The 21,015-nt window shown below is 35.9% G+C and overlaps 1 protein-coding gene across 1 annotated transcript; it reads right to left on the minus strand.

Annotated features, from left to right (window-relative positions):
* Positions 1-2,543: 2,543 nt before the first annotated feature.
* On the minus strand, positions 2,544-17,508 carry LOC150106892 (sialin-like). The gene is made up of 9 exons (XM_090393497.1): positions 17,401-17,508; positions 15,836-16,066; positions 12,655-12,838; positions 12,046-12,179; positions 11,434-11,583; positions 7,144-7,276; positions 6,893-7,048; positions 4,950-5,035; positions 2,544-2,780 (listed from the first exon to the last, which is right to left on the minus strand). Exons 1-9 carry the CDS (start codon positions 17,506-17,508, stop codon positions 2,544-2,546), a joined length of 1,419 nt encoding a protein of 472 aa, XP_090249623.1.
* Between the last annotated feature and the right edge of the window lie 3,507 nt (positions 17,509-21,015).

The raw sequence follows: 21,015 nt of genomic DNA on the forward strand, positions 1-21,015 counted from the left end.
ATAATAAAACAGGTAAATTTTGTATACTTTGAAATCTAATATGAACGATAAGGAAGTGAAAACTGAAGTTCAAAATTTCTGTCGTAAAGACTTTCAAATTGCACAAGAAATTCATACACCTATTTGATGATGAATGGCTTCGATATCTGAACTTATCCACCGCCATATCAAATACAGAAGGAGATGAAAGCGACTCTGATAATGAAAATATTCATTTAGAAATCTTAACTCAAAAAAGAAACTCATCAGTTAGTCTCGGGATGAGCATGTAAATATAAAGAAAAAAAACTGAAACTAATGCCATGGACGAAGACAAAAAAAAAAAAACTTTTACTGGACAAAAAATACTGGTGAGGTCATCAGAATACAACTACATTTCCGGAACTTAAAAGTTGTTTTAAGAGGCGTTACAGAAACTCAACAGAAGAGGTAGCTGCAGACCTAATTTAAACACGAGCTTAACCCTATCAAAATAGTAAGATGTATAGATCAAATTATCCCCAAATAATGCCACTTGTTTTAGTTGAGATTAGCGAAAACAAAACCAGAGAGAGAGAGAGAGAGAGAGAGAGAGAGAGAGAGCTCTATGATATTACATCAGTATATGGCCTTATAATCACTCCCGAGCACATTCGGAAGAGAGCATTAACAGGACAGTGGCAATGATGCCAGAAATTTAGTCATGCCCAGACTGACACCAATAAAAATCCTCAAACCAGAACTACCAAGTGCCCAAATTGCGGTGGACCTCACTCAGCTAACAATGGAGATTGTAGTCTTTCCCCCAACAACCGATTTGCATGGAGACAAGTACAATCCCACTCACCCCCCCCCCCCCACACACACACTTCTGGTAAATAAGATGCTCCTCGACTTAATAAAACCAGAACTTAACAAAAAGGAAACGAATCTCCAGCCGTACAAAACATACTTTAAATTAAAAAAGATCAAGGAAATCGACACAACCAGGACAAACTTACAACACCAACTAACTACTCCTAACTGCTTCTCTAACAAATATGTTAGCTAACTTCAGAAAATCCAATTAGATAATTAGATCCACAAAAAGATATCTGGAACACACCAACTCCATCCTGACCGCAACAATGAATCGAAACCTAATCATACCAAACTCGCTTCTGATTGCCTCTTGGAATCCCAAGTCACTGAAACAAGATTCTTGAACTACAAGATTTCGTCATCCACCAAAATCCAGAAAAAAAAATCCTAATTAATGAAACACATACCTCCTACCAGTCAATAACCGAAACTAAGAGGATATATCATCTACAGAAACGACAGACTTGATACCATAGGTGGTGCTGGTACTGCCATTTATGTGAAAAAAAACTACTTTAAGCACAATGTAACAGTTAGAAACCACGGGAATTGAAATTCAAACCAACGACACTGGAAACCTCAAAATCTACGCAGCCTACAACTCACTGAGCAAATATCTACTGACAACAGATCTCGATACCATAATAGGTACCACAGATTCCATTATTATAGCAGGTGAGCCGAACACCAAACATCATGCTGGAACAGCAAAAGATCAACAGAAAGGGCAAATACTCAACGCATATGCCACCTCTAATAATATAGTAGTAACCGGTCCATCCGAAACAACTTTGGATCCTTGATATTGTTATCCTACAAAATATCAGACATCAGCATCAACTGCAAACGATACATGAACTCTCCTCAGACCACAACCCAACTTCATAGCAAGGATCATATCCATTCACTGATAGTCGCAGTGCAGAGCAAAAGATTTTTCCATCAAGAAACTCGTTTTTCATCACACAAACATGTAAATCGTTCAGAGAACACACGCAATTAGTAGATGTAATACACTAGCTTCGTAGCCTAATTGCTTCTGCTGTAACTCAAACCAAACGATCCACTTTCAACTGAAAAAGTCACCACGAGAATAGAATCGAAGGACGCTTTGATTAAAACATATCATCGCTTCTATCATAGATTTCGAAATCTCGCATTATAATTTTATTAGGATAAAATATATCCATCAAAGTTTTTAATTACCCTTTTAGATCCTGAATATTCATCACGTCTTAGAAAACTCTTTGACGACACAGAAAAAATTGAAATTTAAAAAAAAAAAAAGAAAAAAAAAGGAGCACATGATAATTTTAAAAATAATTTATTTTTCTATAAATAGTACAAAGTTATGAAGGCAATGACAAAATACGAGTGAGTTCGTACAATATTAACCCGGTTGAACCGTGCTAATCATCGTCCAATTCGTCCAAACCAATATGGATTCATTACAAATTATATACAACGATATCAACTAGATAACTGGATTCAATGACAGGCTACGCTTCCATCATAAATGATATAAATACATATAATAAATAAATAATCACAATAAAATACAACGTAAATGATATAATATACATTATGAATATACAAATGATTAAACATTTCACGTGTTTTGCTATTTCGATTTTTACATTTGGTATAAAAACATCTTGGCAATTTCAAGAGAATACGACAGGTAAAATGAATGTAAAGATAGCTCACACTTCACATTCATCAATTTCAATCACGGATATCTTTAAGTTTAAAATGTTTTCCTGTGATCTTAGTTCTCCTGTCGATGGGTTATTATTGTTGTTATTGTCCATGACTTCTGTTTCAATTTTAGCCCAAGACTGCTGTTCGGCTGATCCAAACAGGAGAAATACTACAGCACCAAAGAGATAAAGACCTGCAGATGTATAGAAGACGTAGTTCCATTGTTCAATACTTCCATGCTATTGAAAGAGAGGGAAAAATTTTTTTTTTTTTCTAAAATGTCTTTTTCACTTATAAATGCATGCACAAATCATTTATTGTAATAATTATTATATAAAGTGAATTATTTCATGCATGAATACACAAAAATCCTGAATTAAGTTTCTCGTATTTAATTTTTTCCTAATTTAATATTCTGTTTATGTAAATCCTGCTTGTTACCAATCTTCATATTTTTATCCAATACTATTTGCAATTGTACTGATGCCGAAGATATTCAGATACGTATGAATGCCCATATGGTATATCCTTCAACTTTCACAACACACACACACACACACACACACACACACACACACACACACACACACACACACACACACACACACACACACACACACACACATATATATATATGTCATCTTTTTATGTCTCGGTATCAGTCATTAAAGCTTGTTCATCATATATATATATATATATATAATTAGAGTTAATCTTGAATTAAATAACACTATTTTAAAATATAAAAATTTTTTTTTAAAAAATACTTTTTAAGAGAAATTGATAAAATAATTCAAATGTTTAATTTAGTCATATTAATTTTTTAACAATCACTGTTACACCTTTTAAAATAAAGCATAAATTTAGTATAATAAAATGATATTTACAAATGCAGGTACGCATGTATGTATGTATGTACATGTATGTAAATGTACGCAGAGAGGATGGGTGGTGCAGTCACATCAGCAACAAAACCAACTAATGAAAAGGTCACAACACAGGAAGAGTTTCCGCCTCTTGAGGCCACTCCTGATCATGCCGCCATGTCTAAGACAACGAAAAGGTCCCGTAAGGGAGGGAAACCTACCAGAATTGCAGATACCAGCCATACGATCCCAACAGAAGAGATTGACAATGCAGAAACCATCATGGTAACTCCCACGGACGAAAGCGAAGCTACCACTGCCAATATAGACATCGCCAATTCAGATACAGTAGAAGAAGCTATAGTAGAGATGGAGACGAACACCAAAACTTCCAAACGGCCATTAAGTCCGCAGGAAGAAGAGCTGACAAATCTCAAAACAGCAAAAGTATCTGAAACCGAACACCCAGAAGTCCCTCATGCAAAAGCAGGGGAGACTCTGAAACATCTCCTTAGAGGTATGCCCGGGGTGGCAGAAAAGTTTAAAGAGGCAATAGATAAAGTAGGAGAACCTGAACTCCTCCTCACAGGGAAATATGGACCCGACATCGTCAGTGCAAAATGGGGTGACCTCTTCGTTGATGACATCAGCAAAATCACCCCTGAGCAAGTAGAGGTAGCCCTGGATATAGACGAGGAGGCAGCTTCGGCGTTCTACATTGCTCTTTGCAAACTAGACATGGCCAAGGGAAGTGAGGTGGCCAAAAGAATCATAACAGCCCACAACAAAAGAAAGGAACCGTAACCACCTTGTGGATTTCTGTACTCAGCTTCACTGGTTTTTAGCTCCCACAGGTGGGGGAGGACCTGAGAACCCGAGCGGCGAAGGCTTACAGCGAGGCGGTGCAGTTCCTTGTGAGCTGCATCACTCGGGCCAGATCCTTCCTCCACCTCTAAGTTTACCTTTCAATTTTTGCTTTTCTCTTTACTTTTTTTGTTTGTTTTGTTACATGTTTCCTTTTTGGATTTTTCCTTTTTGTAAAATGAAAAATCAACGACCGTTTTAGAAACGCCCCTGGGGGGCAAACAGCTAAAACAGGTCAACTGAGGCCTCTTTAACCTACTCTACCACTATGCACTCTATCTTTATTTCCTATCCTACTATCTGCTGACTCTCAGCCTATCTTACTCTACAGGCCGATGATGAAGATTTGTTGAACTCACAAATTATTATTATTATCTCTATCTAATTGATAGTCTTGGCATTCACAGATTTTTCGAATCGCTCTTATAAATGTTAGCATATGGATTAATGAAGTATTAGCTTATGGTTTAATGAACTAACGAGACCCATTTCTCAGTGGATATGAAGCAATCTATTTTCTCCAATAAAAAACAGTGCGAGAAAGTTTTCTAAATCTTTGTTTATGTTGAAAGAATAGCAGAATATTGTACTACCAACACCAACCAGTACTTTTACTATTTGTAATTATACTCAAGGGGGAAATATTTGCAGTGATCCAAGTAACAGGTAGATACTTACGTTTCCATCAAGGAATACTCCAGCAACATAAGGAGAAATGATTCCTGGTACGCTGGCAAAGGCGTTCGAAACACCAAATATTTTTCCTAAAAAGGAAATAAGAAATAAAAATAATAGAGTTAAATGAGCGCATTTATTACAAGAATAGTATTTTTTCTTTCATAATGAAGCAAATACACACTGTTACTGAATGAAATATATTAATTATATAAAGTTAGAAATATGTACACATAAAAGTGTTTGGAATAACTCAAGATTTCCAAAACAAAGACCGTTGCACGTTCCATTCTAACTTAGAGGAACTTTTTCTAAGAGTTTATTTTCAGCTGGTTCTTGAGTTAGTCAACCTTTGGTGCAGGCAGTTACGTTTCTCCCTGCCGTAAACTCGGGATTTAACTTCTTATCTAAAAAAAATTGACCATAAAACTTGCACTGTTCCAGACAATAATATACCAAGTATGATTTATGAAGGCGAAATGGCGCAAACTGTCTGCAGCACTATCTTCCCAAAGTTTACAAATGGTTGTTGCCATTAATTCAACTACTGGCGAAGACTAGGGATGGAGTTGACTGCCTACCAATGTGCAAAAAAAGCTATTTTAAACTAATTTTCTTATTCCCTTTGTAGAATGAAATGTGTTAGATGATTTAATTATAATTTATATTCCGAAATACACATGAAATATTATAACCAAGTAATGTTATCTGGCAGCAAAAGCGACACACACACACACACACACACACACACACACACACACACACACACACACACACACACACACACACACACACACACACACACACACACACACACACACACACACACACACACACACACACACACACACACACACACACACACACACACACACACACACACACACACACAGAGCGAGAGAGAGAGATAATATTGATTATCGGGAGTGGATTAAGCCGCCTTAAGTAAAATTTACAGGGTCCTAAAAATTTCTACATTTAGAAAAGTTGACCTTTCTATTGCGGGCTGGTATACTTGTGTGGCAATAGTATTGAATTTGTCTTTATCTTCCTTTAAAAATGGCAGAAACTGTTCCAGTTTTACACTAAAATGCGCAATATCTATATTGTTCTTATGGATCTCTTTTAATTTTTCCTCATAGCTCAGGACCTCTGGCGGCCGCCAGATCCGACACCCACATGAACCGCCTCTGTGTCTTGTACTGTCCTCTACCTGATCTGAGGACTTCGAAGTTCTTAGATAATTACTGCTAAGTAACAATTAAAAACATCTTCCTCAAATGACATCCAACTATTATCCCTCCTCAAGCAACGATATTACCTCTTTCCAATATTCCTTGTTTTGTATACAAGAGGAAAATTCATTCGGGGTAGCCATATAACCTTTATAGGCCAATGACTATTGGTGGATTAGCGTAATTGAACGTATAAAGGCAGAGAGATTCAAAATAAAGGGATGATACCTGTATGAAATGTGCTAAATGCATTATTCTAATGTTATTAAGTAACTAATATAACGTATTAGTACGGATATTTATAATTAATTTTGTACTAGAAAGTGTTTGACCAATTTCACATCTACCCCACCCCCATGAGATTTGATATGTTTTGTACATTAACTGAACAGACGATCTTTTATTTCTCCTAGGATTTGAATTTGCTGCAGAATTCGAATTTCATCGTCACAACTTTGCTTATTGGAGGACTGAAGTGGCTTGAAGTTCAATAATGTACTATGAGCTATAGATTTGTAACCATTCGTAGATGAGATTCACATAAAAAGTGGGTAAATTATAAGAGAAGAAAGAAAGAAAAACTCATTTTTATTTGAATTACATTCTTATTGAAAAACCCTATAGGACATTCGTATTGTATGTGGACTAAGGGTTTTTCCTATATATCTATATGTATTTAGATTTATTTTAAAAATTTAAAACTACTCTTACCAGCATACTGCGGAGCCATATCAACAATTACCGAAACATCTCCACCGCCACACAGACCGAACAGTGTCATGGCTACGGTTAGAAGCAATACAACCATGTTGCCGTTACATCCAACCTCTGGAACAGCCATCATACAAACAGCGGGTCCAAATAGAGCTGTGATAACAATTGACATCGATGAATATATAGACACCATACAAGGAAATATGAATAAGTTGGCTAATCAAGTGTGAAAGTAAAGGATTACTTACCAAAAGTTTCAAACAATTTGCGAATAGTGGTTGTTTTCAGGAATCCCCGACTCCTTAGATAATCGGACAAATAGCCTGAAGCCACAATCGATACACATAAAGCAGAGAAAGGCAAGGCATTCATTAGTCCATTCTACAAATTAAAACGAAATAAATTAACAACACTTACAATAAATTAAATTAAATGATACTAATAAATAAATAAATAAAATAACATAAGTTACATTCAATAATTATATCGACGAAGTTGGCCTGATCATTTGCTGTTGTGTGAATTACTGATGGAAATAAAAAAAACAACAACTATAACCTTTTTCAGACAATCGCTTGTTGCATAGTGCAGATCTTTTGCTAGTGGTCAATAGTTGTCAATTTTTGAGTGGTCAATAGGCAGCACGTGACATCACGTGAATTTACAAAGCAAGGATATGAAATGTAATTTAGATTACATAATGGAGTGCACTACTTTAAATACTAGGAAGCTATCCAAGAGCCAGTACATTCGTCTTTTAAGTTTCATTTTAGATGCCTATAAAAAAATGATGGATCTTTAATATTCTTGTAATATATTACTTAAATAGCTAAATTAAAGCCTTTGATGTTCTATATCATAGTTCTTATATCTATATCTCTTTTATTTTGGAATTAAATAAATAAAAATACTTTACAAACTTCCAGTTCCTAATTATAAATAAAATATTTATAAACATTTAAATATAATAAATATTAACATTTATTAAAAATAATAAATGAATTTAAGTTCTAAAATTTCATACTAATAATCCCAAAAATGTTTATTATTCCCTCTTACTGTTCCAACACCCTTTAATTTCTTACATAGATTATAGTGGTAAATAAATTGCTTTTTGGACTCAATTGTGATTTAAAGTAGAATTGTTGACAATGAATCAATAAAGATTGCGATTCAAAGTAGAATTATTGATAATAATTCAATAAAGATCTACAAACGAATCTGATTTCTAATTGAAATCAGGTGTGTTATGTTATTTTTAGGTTGAGCCTGATTAGATTTTATACAAGGTTTTTCGGGCACTGGCGCTAACACAGTCTAAAACCTACTGTCTCCCCCCCCCCCCCCCAACTCTGCATGAAAATTGCACGCGGTCTGATGGCCGCATAGGCCCCATCCGCAACGAGGACCAGTGGTGGATGAATGGTACCTTAGGGAGGTAGGTTTCCGAACAGCGGCCAAGTGAGTTCTTGACACTCATTTCCCCTCTTTTTAGGGCATTATAAACTTTAATATATCATTTTGCTGGTAGACACTGTGTGTGTGTGTGTGTGTGTGTGTGTGTGTGTGTGTGTGTGTGTGTGTGTGTGTGTGTGTGTGTGTGTGTGTACGGGATTTGCCAGTGGATCCTCAAAAGTCCATAGGTTTATCTATAATTTGCTCGGGATACCTGAGTAATCTTTATTCTTTCTCTATCAGTGTCTTTGCACATTTTACACTTATTACTATCATGGCAAAACTTTTGAATGAGGCCATTCAGAGGTTTTGCCATGAGAGTAATATGGCATATTTTAGGAGATATATATAAGGAATTCTCAGACCTAGGAAAGCTACTGAGTGACAACTGGCCAGGAAAAGTTAAGCTTTTTGATACATTCCCCCCCCCCCCCTCAAGAGTCATAGAAGACAAAATGGATGGCACAAGTGACGAATTCATTACACAGACACAATCAGACTTTGTACACTCCCGAAATCTAGAAGATGCTGCATCCCAAGACAGCATCTGTCAGACTTTGGAAACACATACAAAATTCCAAACGGCCAAAAAGAAGAGAAAAATCTCTACCACCACAGAAGAACCAAAACGACAGAGATGGAATCAGTCAATGTACCTAAAGAAAATGTATCACCAGTCATCTTAAGAGATAAAGAAAAATGGATTTCTGTATCATCTGCCCTCAGGAAACAAAACATCACATTCTCATGGGCCAAAAACTCCGATGAAGGAGTTCAAATTCAACCTGCCACAGTGACTAGATTTATGGACAGTATGAATCATCCCCCATACCACACCTTTGCTTTACCTAGTGAAACGAAACTGATGGTGGTTCTTCGTGGGGTTGCCGAAGGTATCGCCCCCGAAGATGTAATCACCGACCTCACCAGACAGGGCCTGTCCCCAGTTAAAGTGAGCAGGTGCTCAGGTCAGATAAAAGACCAATGCCTTTGGTGCTGGTGGAGGAAAGCAAATCTATGAACTGACAGTTGTATGCCGACTCAAACTATCAACTGTGCCGCTCAGGAAGAAAGCATCAGCAGGACGGTGTCATAGGTGCCAAAAGTTTGGGTATGTCAGGCAGCCTACAGGTGCTTGAAGTGGGGCGAGGGACACCAGACCAATACCTGCACCAAGCCACGACCTACTCCTGCCTGCTGTGCTAACTGAAGAGGACCTCACCCTGACAACTAAAAGGGATGTCTTTTAATCCAAAAAATCGAGGGTCAGCAAGAGTCAATCTTGCTCCTCGCAACGACACCATAAGCAACCAAGCAGGTCGCCCCCCCCCCCCCCCCAGTCCGAAACACCTCACCTTCAACCACGTATGAAGGAACACGATCCACAACCACTACAAAACATATGCCATTGAAAATACATATGCCACCATCATGCCATTGAAGAAGCCTGGAAAAAACCCTGAACTCCCCGAAAGCTACAGACCTACCAGCCTGTTGTCCAGCCTTGGAAAGGTGACCGAGAAAGTGATCCTCACAAGGCTTCAAGCAGAAACAGATAAGTTTGGAATTTTATCCAACGAGCAGTTCGGCTTCCGCAAGGCCCATAGCACAGTTCAACAAGTATACCGGCTAGTGGAGATTATCACAAAAGGCTATAATTGGAAACCCTATACAGCTGCCATCTTCATCGATGCTGAGAAGGCGTTTGACAAAGTATGGCATCAAAGCAATCTTTACAAACTCATAAAATTTAATCTGCCAATCAAGTTAACAAAAATAATCCACTCATACCTGAAAGACAGATATATACAGGTCAGGGTCGGCGAACCGGTTTCGTCCAGACGCAAGTCTTGGCAGGCGTGTCTCAGAGCTCTCTTCTGGCCCCTCTCCTGTTCTCAATCTACGTAGCAGACATCCCTCTGAACCCGAGAGCAACATTCACTGCATTATATGCAGTTGATACTGTATTAATGGCAATGCTGGGTTTGGTTTCAGATCTCTGAACCCAAACCTGCAACCAGAAGACATGAAAGCAGCATACATATACTAGAAAAATGGTTAGCAGACTGGAGGATCCAAGTAAACCCCCGTAAGAGCTCAGCCATATTGTTTTCTAGAAAGAAAATCCATATTATGAACCTTTTGGGAGTTAAGATTCCATGGCAGACTGAAGTCAAATATCTTGGAGTGATACTTGATAAAAAAAAAAAAATCCAATTCAGCAATCATATAAGACACACAGCCTCGAAGACATCCAAAGTATTTGCACAGCTCTACCCTGTGATCAACAGAAAAAGCAAACTGGATACACAAACAAAGTTAATAATATACAAGATGGTAATAAGACCAATCATCACTTACGCATGGAGCCACACCGCGAATACAAATATTCAAAAACTACAGAGATTACAGAACAAGTGCCTGAGGATGCTTCTAAGATGCCTCTTGGTTTATTAGAAACTCCCAGATTCCATAGAGAAGTCAACATTCCTTCCCTTCTAGATCTAGCTGAGACGTTCTTTATCAAGACAAGCAACCACCCAAACCTGCTGATCAACCAAGCTTTGGAATATAATGGAGCGGAAAGCTACAAATATAAAATGCCCAGGTCAATCGTACGTCTAATTTCACTGGGCGAGCTTATAGCTCATAAACACTCCATTGAAAGTTCTTCCTTTACATACAAAGTGGAATATGAAAAGCATTTTTGCTTCATCCAACTCTCCAGAAACGTTATTCGTCGACGCAATTGCAACCCCGTGTGGTGGCCGGAATGAGAATAGCTCCATTGCAGCCCATGCATGTCGTACTAGGCGACTAAAATGGGTACTCAGGGGGGGTAATGGATGGAAATGCTGTAGCCAATGAAGTTCTAACTGAGGCCCGGCTATTGCTGTTACCCTCCTGCCATGATCAGAGCTTTATATAGCTCAATAACACCTTATCCTTACATTGTACTCTAGAGATAACGGGGAAGATGAAAAGCATTCTTGCTTCGCCCAAAAAAAAGACGCAATCGCACTATCTACATTATTGAATAGTTGTAAAAATGCTTTGGAAAAAAAACTTTCTTTGGGACTTACCTGTTGAATTGGAAAATGGAGAGCGTCTTCTAAATAAGCTGGCAATTTAGCTTGCAAACAAATAAAACTCCAAGCTCCAGTAAATTTGGCTATAGAGACAGCCCACATAGGAACGGATGTTAATACTTTATTCCATGGAGTTTCTTTAATCTAATAAAGTAAGAATACTTCAGTATTATATTCATGCATTTTGTATTAAGAACAGAAGCCAAAGTATGTGTAAAGATGTACATTATGCAATATTATTATTATTATTATTATTGCAATACAATAATAATAAATAGTAAATTGCCATATTTAGATGGTTATTTAACATATTAATTAAAATTAGTTCAAAATATTATAACTGTTATTGAACTAGCAAACAAATATAAGCATCTTTTTACCAAGTTGTAAATTTTGTATTGAGTATTTTTTATTTTATTTTTACGAGATTGATTAAGAGAAATGTGATGTTTCTTTTCCATCGCCCTATCAACAAATGCTTCTCCAACCAGGTGTCGCATTAATCAGTGTATATTTCCGCTTCCAGCAGTATAAGCAAAAGCTATTTTATAAATTTTAAATCAACTTAATATTAATTTGAAAGAAAGAAATATCCATACATCTCACCTTTCCTGCTGTTGTTATGCTGGGTAAATTCTTCTGTATGTACAGAAATTCGTTTTCTGAGATTCGTGGGTGTTCTGATGGGGTGTTATACACTAAGCAAACCCATAAAATAAACCATACACAACCAATAGTTCCTGAAAAAAATATGAAAATATTAATAGCACAACCAAAAGAAATTAATTATGGTATGAACAGAATAATTCTATTACTAATAGTCCTTATAAGGACTGGCTTAAAGGGGCGAAGCAAGAATGCTTTTTATCTTTCCCGTTATCTGTAGATAACGGGAAAGATAAGATAAGGTGTTATTGAGCTATTAATGAAAGCTCTGATCATGGCAGGAGGGTAACAGCAATAGCCGAGCCACAGTTATAACTTCATTGGCTACAGCATTGCCATCCATTACCCTCCAAGGGTATTAATCACCGCCTCTATTACTAATATTACTAATATAACAATGTAAACCCAATTAATAATTTATATGTATTATATATAAAAAGGTGCATTTAATTTCTTTAATTAATTCGACGAAAATTGTAATTTTTTAACACTTCTAATAAAATTTAGCGATGTTTTAAAATAATTCATTAATTAGATAAAGATTTTTACCTAGCACATAAAATGATGAAGGCCATCCGCCGGCAAAACCATATTCGCACAGGTAGCCTGTCAGAGGCATAGAAACTACTGTACCAAAATGAGTTCCTATTACACATATCGATAGCATTGTACTTCGTTCTTGTAGCGGAGCCCATCGAGCAAACAAAGTGTAAGCACTAGGATAATTAAATCCCTATAGGAAAAACAAGAACTGTTTAATATTTTATAACAATTCTAAGTTATACGCAATATAAAAATATAAAAAAAAATCAAACTGAAGTAAAAAATCTGGTAATTTTTGGTGTTCATTCTACAGATGGAATCATATTTTATTATATATTTTTATTAATAATAATAATAATAATGGTGACAATGACGGCATTTATTATCATATATACAGAGTATTTACATATATATATATACAATTAAAGCATTATTATTACATTTTATGTTAAAATTGAGTACAAAATGATAATATATTCTTTATTTATATATATAAATTTGCATAATAATAAGCGCCATCTTGATATTCATTTCAATAGTGACTAATCTACGGAGGTTATTTTATTTTATGTATATATGAACGCCTAACCTCCTGTGCTGCCCTCTTTAGGGGATATTTGAAATTAAGTACGTTTATGTGACGTATCTGAGAATAGCAGTTATATGTCCTGCTTTTGTTTTATTAATTGTTTTGGCGCACTGCTTCGCTGTACGCGACCCTCATTCACCGTAAATTGGTGGGGAGAGGTTTGCAATCAGTGAAAAGAGCCTTTATCATTCTCCACAGAAACTGTTCCGTGTTCAAAATTGGAGTTTCGACTCCCTTTGCTGCTTCCGAAGCAATGTAATTGGTAGGATACACACCTTCACAGTTTGCACACTTGGCTGGTACTTTTGATGTCTTGCATGATTCAATAGGATGCTTATCTCTACATTTCCCACAACCGAAATCTGCTTTCCAACACTGCTGTGCCTTATCATCAACCACATAATTTTTCCATCCTTATAAGGATGGATTACATGCTTAAAGGGAGGAAGCAAGAATGCTTTTCATCTTTCCCGTTATCTGTAGAGGACAGTATAAGGATAAGGTGTTATTGAGCTATTAAATCTCTGATCATAGCAAGAGTGTAACAGCAATAGACGAGCCGCAGTTAGAACTTCACTGACTACAGCATTGCCATCCATTACCCTCAAGAGGGGATTAATCACCGCATCTCACGGTCGATTCCAAAATTCACTATTCAATGCCACTCTAATTTTTCCATAATCAACATAATTTTATTTCATTTATTAGCTTGCAGATAAATAAATGGTGTCTGAATAATTTTAGTGAAAATTAAATTAATTCCAAATATTTGAAAAAGTTTATATTGTTATTTTTTATAATATTAATTTATAATTAATATTTTATTATTTGTTTATATATATGAAGCTGAAAGACAATAAACCATATTCAGAATATAAATTTATTCTTCTTCTTCTTAACAAAGAATTGAACTAACGTAGTTTGGCGAGCCATTCTGTTTCTTTTTTTCTTACAACTGACGGTATGACCCTATTGCCTCTTCTGCAAATTTTACTGGGTCTCTCTTCACCAGGGTCAGCCTCTAAGCATTGCTGCTTAAAAACTTTGATTGTACGAAAACCATTTTCAAATTGATTCTGTGAAACCTCTTTGGAATTGTCAGTGATTAAATTTTCTGCATATTCTTCAAGATGTTCCCTGTGTGTATCTAAATTTAGGAGGTCGGAATCACTCAACTTCTCAGAATGAGATTTAATTAAATGAGATTCATTTGAAAAGCCTCTAAAACTATTTGCACAATGTGGAAAAATGTGCTTCCAAACGGCTCGCATATTGCTAGCAGTCATTTCATTCGACTTTGCGACTTTATAACCAGGCTGAAATTTCTCTGATTTGGCTAGAAAAGTCTTAGAAGGCATTCGCTTCCAAAAAAAAAAAAAAAAAAAAAAAAAGACCGGTTTCATCGACATTAAATATTTGTTGATTAAATAGTCCCTTTCTTACACAATTTTCTTCAAAATTTCTGGATATCTCCTTATCTGCACTTGTAGCTTCTCCTGTGATTAGAACATTGTGTAGGCTATTTCTCTTTTTTAAAAAGGTTCAAATCACACAGCACTAACGTGGAATTCTTCTTCTTTTCCATCATTGATAGCCCTTTCTTCCCAAGTCACAAACAGACAATGTTTTTGATTTAATATGGCCAGCGTTTAGCGGGATCCGTTTTTGGTTACAATCTTCGATCCATGTAAAAAGAAGTCTCTCTAATTCAATCATTATAATACTTTGATTTCGATTGCATGCATGATGAACCTGAAGCAGCCTTGCCGTTCTCTTTGTATTCAGCAGTTGATTCACCCATTTTTGTGTTCTTGTTCTATCTCTGCTCTGGTCTCGCCTTGTTCATTTTTCTTTATTATTTCAAGTTTTTCTTCCAATCAGATTACTTTTCGAATCATTTTCACATTTCTATTCTTGCTCACTAATTCTTTTATTCATGATTAAAGGTTAGGAAAATAATTTAAAATAAAAAAAGTAAGGAAAACAATTGCACGAGATATGATCAGCAAAATGCTATGTAAAGCAGACGACATAAATTTTGGTAGTAAATTTGGAACATAGTGTACATGGAAGTAGTGTAGTATGCCATTAAAAAATAACTTTGTAAAATGTTTCAAATCGGTAACTAAATTATTTCATCTTGGTGAGTGATTTTTTTAAAATAGCTAGCCATAAAAAAATGTAGAGATCGAAATTTAAAATCTGTAACATTTATTTAAAAGATGTATATAGGCGTACTAATCGAATTTGGGTATCGAAAAAAAATGACGCACTAATCGAAAACGCACTAATCGGGGACGCATTAATCGAGAGATTGCTGTATATTTTCTGTGGTTGCGATATTATCAGTTAAATATACTACAGCTTAAAAAAATTTAGAATAGGCGTTTGGTATTATTTTGCCACGTGTTTTTAAACGATGGTTTTACTTTTTCTGCATTCTCCCTTCAATTATTATTCAGATCAAAAAAAAAAGTGTGTGAGAGATGCATTAAAAAAAAGTATAATTATTGGAAATGTCTGACTTCTGTCAATGTAAATTTCTGCTTTTTATTATTGAAAATTTATATAATTATTTATTTAAACTTAATTACTTACGTGTACTAGTCCAAGTACAAATCTGGTTATAAACATCACTATAACGCCAAAGTCAGCTAGGGTTGGAGTCAAGAATGTAAGAATAGTGGAGAGTAACGTTCCAATACCAAACAGCCATTTGGGACCAACAAAATCTGCGAGCCTTCCTCCTATGATTTGAGTGAACACGTAACCATAGAAATAGGCTCCAAGTATAAGACCTTGGATGGAAGGACTCCATGCATAATTACCCTGTAATATTAGTAAAATTTTATGTTTCGTATAAAATACAAAAGAAAAATTAAACTAAATGACAATTATTTAAGATATTTTATTAGTTTTTTTTTAATTTACATGATATTATAAGTTTAAAGTATCCTATTTATTTATTTATATACCTTTAAGTATTAAACTCATAATATTCCACTGCTTAGCAATTTTTTATAAAAATAAAAATTGCTAAGTTATGCAAAGGTTCATTTGACTACAGAGGATGCGTTATTTGCTCGACATTTACTGGAATTAAAAATTAGTCTAAGACGAACAATAATTTAATATTTCAATATTTTAATTCAATTAAAATAAAATATTTGCTCGACATTTGTTGGAATTAAAAATTAGTCTAAGAGGGATAATAATTTAATTTTTTAATCCAATTAAAATATTCTAATTTTAATTACTAGCTATAAAAAATAACAGAAGACCCTGGCTCAATTAAAATTAAAGTTATGACCACCATAAATAAATAAATAAACAAACAATACATAACATAACATAACATCATTGGCCAGAAGGGTGAAGCAAGATGCTTTTATTCCCCGTTGTCTGATAGGGAGGACGAATTGAAGGAAAGATTTATGAGCTGAGAGCTCGCCCTGGGGGGCACGGAGATGGCTTTTGGCCTCTTGTATTTGAAGAGGTCAGTCTCTTCATAGTTTGCTGCTTGTTTAACTAGATCGTTGGGGTGTGTAGAGATCTTTGAGAAAAATTTTTCTGCTGTAGTTAATAGGAAGGAGTAGATGTAAGGGATGTTTGTATCTCTATGCAGTTGCACGTTCCTTACAAACCACGGTGCGTCCAATATCATGCGTAAACACCTATTTTGCACTCTCTGCAGTCTGAGGATGTTGGAGTTGGATGTGTGGCTCCAGGCTGGAGAGGCATATGTCATCATTGGGCGGATCGTCAACAGGTAGAGGAGCACTTTGATTCTGGTATTCAGTCTACTTTTTCTATTTATTAGAGGGTAAAGTTGTGCAATAGTTTTAGATGCTTTCGTACATAAGGCTTTGGTGTGTGGGTTGAACGTTAATCTTTTGTCCAGAATTACTCCAAGATATTTTGTTTCTGTTTGCCAGGGGATTTTGGTGTTGAAAAGATAAAGGTCCCCCATGGGAGTTGCCATTCTTCTGGTGAAAAGTATTGCTACACTCACTAGACTAGAAGAGACATGACTTTTTCAAGGCATTCCCAGCACGTACCTAGAAACTTCAAATTAATAATTCAGTACTTTATATTGGAGGTGCTGTATGTATTCATTCAAATATAATTATAGTATAGAAATAATTACTGTACTTTGTACTCACCCCTCGATTAGTGGACGTGCCATTTTCATTCGAATACATTGCAGGACATTCTCCATCATCTGCTGTTGCATTGTTTTCTATGATCTCCAGAGCTGATTCATTTACCATTGCAACTATTGCGACGTTGAAACATACTCTGTGTGCGAACATCAGACACATACCCCAGAATACCAGGAAAGTCAGAATCAATCGGCATGGAATTAGATCTGAAAGAAATGACACGTTTGTTTTATTATTATGTTGTTGGTTTGTACAACACACGACGCAGTAATAAAAACATAAACAGGAAAAATAAAATCAGAAGTTAGAAAGTTATCAAAAAGAAATTAAAAATGTATTATAGCAAGGAAATGAATTCAAAATATTGATAAAAATAATACATTATGGATAAAAATTTTATTTTTAGTTCACATTCTGAAACGATAACAGCATCTGACATTCTCACTATACGTTCCGAGAACATTGCACAAAATTAAAATCAGTAAATCAGTACTCAGTTTGATGTAACCACACAGCAAAGCCTTATATCCTTATAAGGACTGGCTTAAAGGGGCGAAGCAAGAATGCTTTTCATATTCCCCGTTATCTGCAGAGGACAGTGTAGGGATAAGGTGTTGTTGAGCTATTAAAGCTCTGATCATGACAGGAGGGTAACAGCAATAGCCGAGCCTCAGTTAGAACTTCATTGGCTACAGCATTGCCATCCATTACCCTCCAAGGGAAATTTCCGCAAAATCACAGCAAAGCCTTATCCTTATCCATATAAGGACTGGCTTAAAGGGGCGAAGCTAGAATGCTTTTCATATTCCCCGTTATCTGTAGAGGACAGTGTAGGATAAGGTGTTATTGAGCAATTAAAGCTCTGATCATGGCAGGAGGGTAACAGCAATAGCCGAGCCTCAGTCAGAACTTCATTGGCTACAACATTGCCATCCATTACCCTCCAAGGGTATTTTGGATTGAATGAATCAATCACCGCATCTCACGGTCGATTGATTCCATTCCAATGGAATCACAGCAAAGCCTACGTGTGCTTTGAGTTTTTAAAGATATATATTTTGATTTCCAAATACTGTTGTAGAATTATACAAAATAATATGCACATATAAAAAAGACTAATTGATTTGTTTCAAATTTTGAATAAATTATTTTTATTTAGTTATTATTTTATATTCTTTTATTATTTTTAACTAACATAACTATTTTAGTATATTATTATCCATTCAAAATAATCAACAGGAAAACTAACCATGCAATTTCCCTGGAAGTGGGTAAGGTTTATAAGACAACTTTGTCTCCTGTAAACGAGGTTGTTCTCCCTGACAGTGATAGCTATATATTTCCAAATCGAGACGGTACAGAAAAGAGTGTGCGTTGTTCGATAATTGGTATATGTGTGTTTGAAAGATCCAGTAAATGCTTCGTTAGTGGCATAATTGTCACCTGGATGAGTATAAATCGATCCTCTCCTAAACAGTTGGAAATATCATCTCGACAGACTAACTTGGCCGATTAATGGGCATGGATGAATCTCAAATTGGCCAATCACTTTCTGGAGAAGTCAAAGGAAGGCATATAATCGACATAAGGAAGGGAGTTTTGAGATTTTATTGTTATTGCAATTTGGTGTGTCTCCGCATGTCGTAGGTGATGTTATGCATCTCTGCTCAAAATAATTCCTGCTACTTATAACGGAAGTGATATTATTTCTAAAATATACAAGATGGATTACTTTCCCGCGTCTACGAAAAAATTTCAAATTGTAGAAATTAATTTGAGATCAGACATTTGGGAAGCTCACTTATTTCGTTCCTGGAAATCGGTGATTAAACTTCACTTCAAGAAAAGAGGATGAGCTACTTAGATTACTCAAGGAATCAAGCAGGGGTTAGGAATAAACCAGAACGTGTTCAAAGGTCCTGCTTTCCAGCGTGGAGGAGGAGCGTTAGGGGGTTTGTTTAAAAGTGTGTTCAGGCTTGTGGCCTCTTTCGTTAAACCAGCAGCACGTGTTCTTTCAAAACAAGAATTGAAAAACAGGAAAACTAATAATAGGAGATGTAGTCAGAACATTCGTGAGTCAGCCAAGCGACGTGCGTTGGAGGCGGGTATGGATTTACTCAACCAAAGGTGCCAAATGTATTCACTGTACACTGTGTGATTCATCGTCAACATTTAGTTGCCAAATACCTGAGCGATCGCCCACACAGGTCATTACATGATGTAATTACAGCAGTCAACAAAATCAAACGTCATTCATTGAATGGCAGGTTGTTTGGACATACTTTATCGTATTGTAAACGAGCATTGAGGAATTCAATCCCCTGCTGCTCCATATGGAAGTTTTTTGGATATCAAAGGGTGCCTGTTTGAATCGATTTTATAAACTCTTCGACTCAGTGCTACAGTTTTTAGAAAACAGAGATGATTTTTTACGACTCAACTTGATTAATTTCAAAAGTGACATAAGACTGACTTGTTTAACAAATTCCATGAAACAAATCTACAGCTCCAAGGAGATGAGCTGAATTTAATAAAAACAAAAGCTGTTATTTCTGCGTTTATATCAAAACTTGTCCTGTACAAACGAAACTTAGGACGAAACGAATTCAACCAATTTTCAAATCTATGAACAGTGAAAAAATGTGATGGAGACGTACTCAACTATTATCAGCACTTGGAGGCTCTCTATTGTGATTTTAACCAACGAATTAAACATTCTTGAAATGAAAATACACAATTGGGTTTGGACCCATTAAGTACAAACACAGAAGAATCTTTACAATTACAAGAAGAACTGATAGAAGTAACAACAAATGAGGAATTGAAATTAAAATTCAAAAACGGGTACCGAAAGTTCTGGTTGCCAAAGTAGATGCGCAAACTTTATCCTGGATTGTGGGCTGTAGTTTATTTATTTATTTATTCGTGTGGGGTTCCCCACACGAAAAAATTCCTCGACCGCCCCCTTGGGACTGATTGAGCCCTTCTAGTGAGGGATTAGGTATGTATTTTATGACTGTAGATTCGTGTGTGTTCACAGGCCGGTTTGCCTGTTCTGAGGGAAGAAAAACTCGAATTTCCGGGCGACAAAACCCACCCTCTATCTCCGTAAGAGACCGGCTAGCTCACTTTTAGTCGAAAGAGACCAGGTAAAGGTTCCTCACGACATGGACGGGAGTCGAACCCAGGTCTTTCCGACCAAAGGGCCTCGTCTATACCGACTGAGCTACGGTTAGCGGAACTTGGGTTGAGTGCGGTCACAAATCTTTCAACTAAAAAAAGAAACCGACTGCAAATAGCTGATCGCGGTAATTTAAGAATGCTGTTGACAAATATAGAGCCAAATATCAATGTATCGGTAGCAGCACACCAGGCTCATCATTCTCATTAGGACTGTTTTTTTTTTAATATTACTGATTGTTATTTATTATCATATCATAACATATTAAGATATGTGCAATTTATGTTTGTTTTCTTAATTTTAACAATCTTATTAAATTTTCAGCTGCAACGTGTCCTATGTTTACGTGCAATTTGTGTTTCTTTTGTTGACAATAAATAGTTTTAAAATTTCAGTTCCGATCTGTCTTATTTCGAAACTTCAAAAATCTCTAC

Source organism: Typopeltis vanoorti, chromosome 5, assembly GCF_054136105.1.
Source record: "Typopeltis vanoorti isolate ZY-2024b chromosome 5, IOZ_Tvanoo_1.0, whole genome shotgun sequence".
Lineage (NCBI taxonomy): Eukaryota > Metazoa > Arthropoda > Arachnida > Uropygi > Thelyphonidae > Typopeltis > Typopeltis vanoorti.

Excerpts from the sequence above, each read along its gene's own strand:
- LOC150106892 (XM_090393497.1), bottom strand. The coding sequence starts at position 17,508 with ATGGTAAATGAATCAGCTCTGGAGATCATAGAAAACAATGCAACAGCA. Across the intron at positions 16,067-17,400 it reads GCACGTCCACTAATCGAGGG|GGTAATTATGCATGGAGTCC; the intron begins GTGAGTACAAAG and ends CTAATATTACAG. Across the intron at positions 11,584-12,045 it reads GCATAACAACAGCAGGAAAG|ATTAAAGAAACTCCATGGAA; the intron begins GTGAGATGTATG and ends TTACTTTATTAG.